The 6,019-nt window shown below is 48.5% G+C and overlaps 1 protein-coding gene across 1 annotated transcript; it reads left to right on the top strand.

Annotated features, from left to right (window-relative positions):
• Positions 1-3,632: 3,632 nt before the first annotated feature.
• Positions 3,633-4,598, top strand: LOC308439969 (olfactory receptor 2A1/2A42-like; the record flags this gene model as incomplete). Its single annotated transcript, XM_080941904.1, has 1 exon — positions 3,633-4,598. The coding sequence occupies one exon, from the start codon at positions 3,633-3,635 to the stop codon at positions 4,596-4,598; it is 966 nt and encodes a 321-aa protein (XP_080798030.1).
• Positions 4,599-6,019: the final 1,421 nt, after the last annotated feature.

The raw sequence follows: 6,019 nt of genomic DNA, 5'->3' as shown, positions 1-6,019 counted from the left end.
GTAAAAAATAATGTAAAAATGAAAGAGAGGAAGCAAACGAGAGATGGAGAAAATGATAGGATAGAGAAAATCTTCCTGGCTTTTCTCTCAGGGTGACATCTATTCTCACACTTAGAAAAGGTAGGTGGGGCCCATGGGGACCTGGGGCTAAGATCAACCCACTGAAACCTCATTACTGATGGCCAATAATGGGTTCTTGTGGGAGTCAGGTGTGGTCCCAATGTTCTGACCCAGGGAGAGAACAAAGTGGGGAGTCTTGTAATTGCTCCCCAAGTCCCTCTGTGTCAGAGGTCTCTGTGGATCTGAGTAAAGGGCTTTAACTCACCCTACAGTGAACACAGTCTGGATAACTGGCTATTTTTCCTGCTTCTAAGCTCAGGAGTCTCATGCATACAGTGCATCCTTGGATGAATCTATCTACTCCATGATGGGGATGCAGATAGATGTAACCATGGAGCAAGTCTGAGTGAGGAACTGGGCAAAGAATCCATGTGGTAAAGGAGGAGGTGAGGAATTTCTGAGAGGTGAGTCTGTTAAGGTTTCAGACCCTTGAGCAAGACCCACAGGGGGGTCAATAAGATGTTCTATGATTCAGAGAACCCTCTGTACAAAGCAATGCATAAGGGAGAAATGTTTCTGGGTAAAACATTTCTCTCTCCATCTTTCTTCTACTATAGTCTTGACCAAATATCTACTAGGTATGTCGGTAGGAATCTTTCATGATTGATATTCAAGTACCTATGGTTTCAGGAAGTTTATAATTAGTGGAAGACTTGGATATTTGTGTATCTCAGGTCCAGCCATGGTCCTTCTTCTAAGTCTTGTGCTCACCTATCCAAGTGTTTGTTAGACCATCCTAGTTTAGGGACCAACAAGGGCCTAAAAATGTGAAACATAAGAAGAGTCTTGCATACCTCTGTTCTTTGCACTTGGCATGCTGATGTTGTAGGAAATCAAGTTTGAGTCTAGCCTGGGATACATCGTGAGTTTCAGGCTGACCTAAGCTGCACAGCAAGCCTCCAAAAGTCAAAGAGGAGAAAAAGGAGTTGGTTCCAGAATAAAAAGCCCCTTCTGTAAAAGGAATGTGAGTTTGCAGTCAAAGGCTTAGGAAGATCTGAAAGTTGCTTATCCATCTGTAATATGGTACTTCCTGAGAGCCAAGGTTCACATTCCCACTGAGAGTAGAATCAAGAAGTCTTCTCAGATGTCAGTCAATCAGACTATGTCACCCTGTGATTGACATGTGATGGCAGTCCCATCATGCTTGTCCAGGACCTTGGCTAGAACCACATTGTCATCTCTTCCTTCACTCAGGACACCCCAACCATCGGCCTCCTTAGTGCAGTCATGTGAACCCACGCTGTCTGAGCTGGACTTTTACTTCTTTTGTGTGTCTTTGGGCTCCTGACTTCAATGTCATCTCCCAAGTCATGATGGACACCTTTCTAATGGCTGTGTGAACTAACACACTCTTCAAACAAGCTTGTAAGTGATGTGCAGAGATTGTCTGCATCTTACAAAATTAAGAAATAGAGATTCAAAGTCATTTTTTTGTTTTGTTTGTTTGTTTGTTTGTTTTGGACATGGTTAGAATCAGTATAGAGCAAACTGGTTGCAGAGATTGCCTGTGTCTGCCACTCTTTTCCTATCCTTTCGACCAATGACCTTTAGATGCTTCATCAAAGACCTTGAGGTCAGTCTTGGATGTTTCTGTGAAGGAGTTTTGGAGCGTGGAAGATTGTTGTGGTTTCCCTAAGGTAGGCCCTCCTTGGAGAAAAATAAGCCAGATTTTCCCATGAGTACTTTGTTTTCTTACTGTTTGTCTAACCTAAACCCAGCAACTGAGTTAGAGCTGACCCAGAGGTTTTATGTGCAACTGTCTCTTACAGTGGATGTACCCCAGCCACCAGTACTGAAGAGGAAGAGAGTCAGGATTCAGACAACAAGAGAGGGGGAATGGAGGGCAGTGAGAGGTGAAAAGGAGAGGAAAACAGGAAGAAGAGAGGGAGGAGTGAGGGAACAGATGAGGGAGACAGAGACACTGAGAATTATAAGAACATGTAAGTGGAAGAGGGAACGGCAGGAGAGGAAGGAAGAGGAAAAGCAAGAGGCACAAGAGGTGGCTGGAGGGAGAGATGAGCAAAAGGCAGAGACAGGGAAAGTTAAAAAGAGAAAAGAAGGGAGGTTGAAGGGAGGAAGGAGAGAAAGAAGAAAAAAGGGTAGAAAGGAGAGGGAGGGAAATGAGAGACAGGAATTGGGAGTGGGCGATGTTTGTGACAGGGGTTATCATACTTTGTGAGAAGCCAGGGGTACATGTTGGTGGGGGGAGGGCAAGGCAACTCCAAGAGGGGAGAAAAGAGGAGAAAAGGAAGGAGAGAAGGGAGGGGGAGGAGGAGAGAAAAAGGGAGAGAGAGGGGAGAAGAGGGGAGAGAAGGGAGGGGATGAGGTGTGCCTCTAACTTGTCTGTGTCATGGAACCTTTGTAGAGAAATTTCTTTCTAGGAAAATTGAGAAGGGCCTCTTGCGATTGGACATCTTGTGATTTAATCTTGGACCCCAGGCTCAACCTTGGATTTCGGAATGATAGGTACTGAATGGAAGGAAGAATGGCTAGGGAAGCAAGGAAGAGGAGAGAGGAGAGGGGCAGAGAAGACTTAGTGTGAGGACCACCCTAGGCTTATGTTGACTGTTGGGGAGGGGTTACTGGGCCCAGAGAGGATTAGATCTTACAACCAACACTGCCTCCTCCCCACACCTGCCAAGTGGCATGTCCCACTATGTAAGTTTTGTATATTTTTTAGCTGAAGGACTCAATGAGAAATGAGGATGAGTTAGGGTTAGAGTTAGAGGGTAGGCTTAGAGTTGGGGGTCCCAGGGTCTTGTGATGATTAAGTCAAAAGTAGCCTGAATGAACATGGATGTGAATTACTGTGTCAGATGGTGATGTGGTGCTAGGGAGACGTGGAGAGAAAACAGAAGGGGATGGATAGGGACTAAGAATGGAGACGATGGGAAGAAAAGAGGAAGAGAGAGGATGAAGGAGAGAAAAGAGAAGAGGGCTAAAGGGAAGGATAAAGGAGAAATGGAGGAGAAATACTGGAAGGAGGGGAGAAAGGGGGAGATGGAGGATGAGTGAGGGAAGGGAGAGGAATGAGGACAAAAAAAGAAAGGTGGGCAGAGAAGAGGGAGGAAGATGAGAAGGAACGGGAGAAGAGAGAGAGGAGGGGAGAGTTGAGAAGGCTGGCGAGGAGAAAGAAGGGGAAATGAGGGAGAGAGAGAAGAAAGGGAAGGGAGAGGAAGAGAGGCAGAGAAGAGAGGGACAGAGAGATTCTTTTACAAAAGAATATAGAAAATTAATTTATCCTCCTCTCTGTGTCTCTGTGTTTCTGTCTCTATGTCTCCATCTCTATGTTTCTCTCTCTCTCTCTCTCTGTGGGGTGTGTGTGTGTGTGTGTGTGTGTGTGTGTGTGTGTGTGTGTGTGTGTGTGAGGGGAGGGGGACGGGATGTCAAGAACAATGAGGAAGAAAAGTTCTGGGAAGGGAGACTAAGGGAGGAGCTGGGTCTTGCCATCCGCCATCTCTTACATTCCCAGCCCAGACTATTTGTGACCCTGATATTTGTTTGTCTCCAGGATGAGCCCAGGGACCCTCAATGATTCAGGAACCACAGAGTTCTTGCTGCTGGGACTGTGGGCTCCACCTTCCTTGCGCCCCCTGCTGTGGGCCTCGCTTCTTCTGGCCTACCTCACCACCGTGCTGGGTAATGGTGCCCTAGTGGGCCTGATAGCCCTGGACAGACGACTGCACAGGCCTATGTATCGCCTGCTGACCCACCTGGCCCTGCTGGACACGGCTTATGTGAGTACCACGCTGCCGCAGGCACTGGCACACATGGCCATGCGTCACGCCCGTCTCTCCTTGCTAGGTTGTGGCGCGCAGCTGTACGTGGGGATCTCCCTGGGCAGTTGCGAGGCCATTCTGTTGGCCGCGATGGCCCTGGACCGCTGCCTGGCTGTGTGCAGACCCCTGCATTACGCGACCCTGGTGACCGCGCCCCGCTGCGCAGCGCTGGCTGGAGCATCCTGGACACTGGGCTTTGCACTCTCTGTGCCCAATGCGGTAGCGGCACTGCGCCTGCCCTTCTGTCCTGGGAGGCCAGCGGTGGATCACTTTTTCTGTGAACTGCCTGCAGTGCTGAGGACAGCGTGTGCGGACACCACAGCCAACTACAGGCTGGTCTACGGCCTGGGCGTGCCCATCCTCCTCGTACCCTTGGTCCTCATCCTAGCCTCCTATGCCTGGATTCTGGCTGCTGTGCGCAAGTTGCCTTCTGCTGGGAGTCGCCGCAAAGCTTTGTCCACCTGCAGCTCACACTTGGCCGTGGTGGGGCTCTTCTATGGCACCGTGAGTGCTATGTACCTGCGGCCAAAAGCCTCTAGTGATCTTCCCGCTAGACACCATAAACTGGTGGCAGTTTTCTACCTGGTAGTCACACCTGTCCTCAATCCACTTATCTATAGCCTTCGAAACCATGAGGTCCACATGGCCGCCCGCTATGCCCTGGCCCGGCTGCGGGGGACGCGCACTGTGTTGCGCTAAGCCACTGCGGGGCACAGAATTTTCTCTGTCTGGTCAGTTCAAATTCTTCTGGAGGTATCCTTCTGTTTTATTTTTAAGTTTTGGAGAGAGGATTTCAGTATTGTTAGGAAAAAATGAAGAGAGTAGGGGTATATGATCCATGGAAGTGCGGAGAGGCATGGGGGCAAGGGGGATGTTTCTGGGGGACCCATGATGGAAACCCCTTCCCACTGAGGGATCAGAGTATACAAGGCAGTATAGTACAGAATAGTTTATTCAGGGCATGGGAGGAGAGTTAAGAGGGTATTAGGGGCAGAGAGAAGGGGGGTGGGAGAGACAGAGAGAGAGGAGCACGTAGAGAGAGGGGGGAAGGAAATGGGGAGGGGAGGGACTAGGTAGGGGAGAGCGAGAGCAGGAGAGCAGGAGGCTAAGAGAGAGGAGGGGGCAACCAGCCCCTTTTATAGTGTCAGGTAATTGGGGTGGAGCACACCTGGCTTTTGCCAGACCACTGTGGGGTAGGGTTTACAGAATTCCAACAAGTATAGCCCTAGCTAGCCTGGAACTAGATAGACTAGGCTAGACTTGAACTCACAGAGATCCACTTGCCTTTTCCTCCTGAGTGATGGAATTAAATGGATATGTCACTAAAGATTTCTTTGAAAAAAATTTAATATAAGATCTTTATTGAAGTTTCGATAGTTTCTCAGACTGTATTTTGATTATATCCATTGCCCACTCCTTCCCCTGACTTCTCCATGATCCACCCCCACCCACTCCCCTGGGAGTTCAGTTTGTGTTCCCTAGATGTGAGCCACATCCCCAGGCCTGCCGGAACTTTCAAATAAAGAATTAGATGATAAATACTTTCAGAGTTGCTGTGGTTACTTCACCTCTGAAACTGTAGAGGGAGAGAGACAGGGAGGGGGAGAAGCTGAGGAGAGGAAGAGGCTGAGGAAGGGGGAGGGGGACAGATAAAGCATGAAAGGAACTTGGGGCTACATCCAGAACACTCTTAGAGGACATTGGTGTCTGGATGTTACAGAATAGCTGTGTATCACCAGATCTGTAGTGAGTACACTTGGAGAGGCTGGAGGCAGGGACGGAAAGGGGAAACGCAATATAATTCTATTTGAAGTAAAAATGTATAAAATTAAAAAAATAAAAGTATTTATTTTATAAATGTGTGTGCCTGAACACAGGCATGTGTAGCATGTGTGTCTGAACACAGGCATGTGTAACATGTGTACCGCGTACATGCGGTGTCCACAGAGGCCAGGAGGGACTGAATCCCCTGGAACTGAAGTTACAGATGATTTTGAGCACCATGTGGGCGCTGGAATTTGAACCCAGGTCTTCTGCAAGAGTAGCCAGCACCCTGACTGCCGAGCCACCTCTCCAACTTGCCATTCACAACTCCTTTACTTCTCAAATTATTTGAGGAT

The sequence above is a fragment of the Micromys minutus genome (genome assembly GCF_963924665.1).
Source record: "Micromys minutus genome assembly, chromosome: 30".
NCBI lineage: Eukaryota > Metazoa > Chordata > Mammalia > Rodentia > Muridae > Micromys > Micromys minutus.
This window is presented reverse-complemented; position numbering and strand designations above follow the sequence as displayed.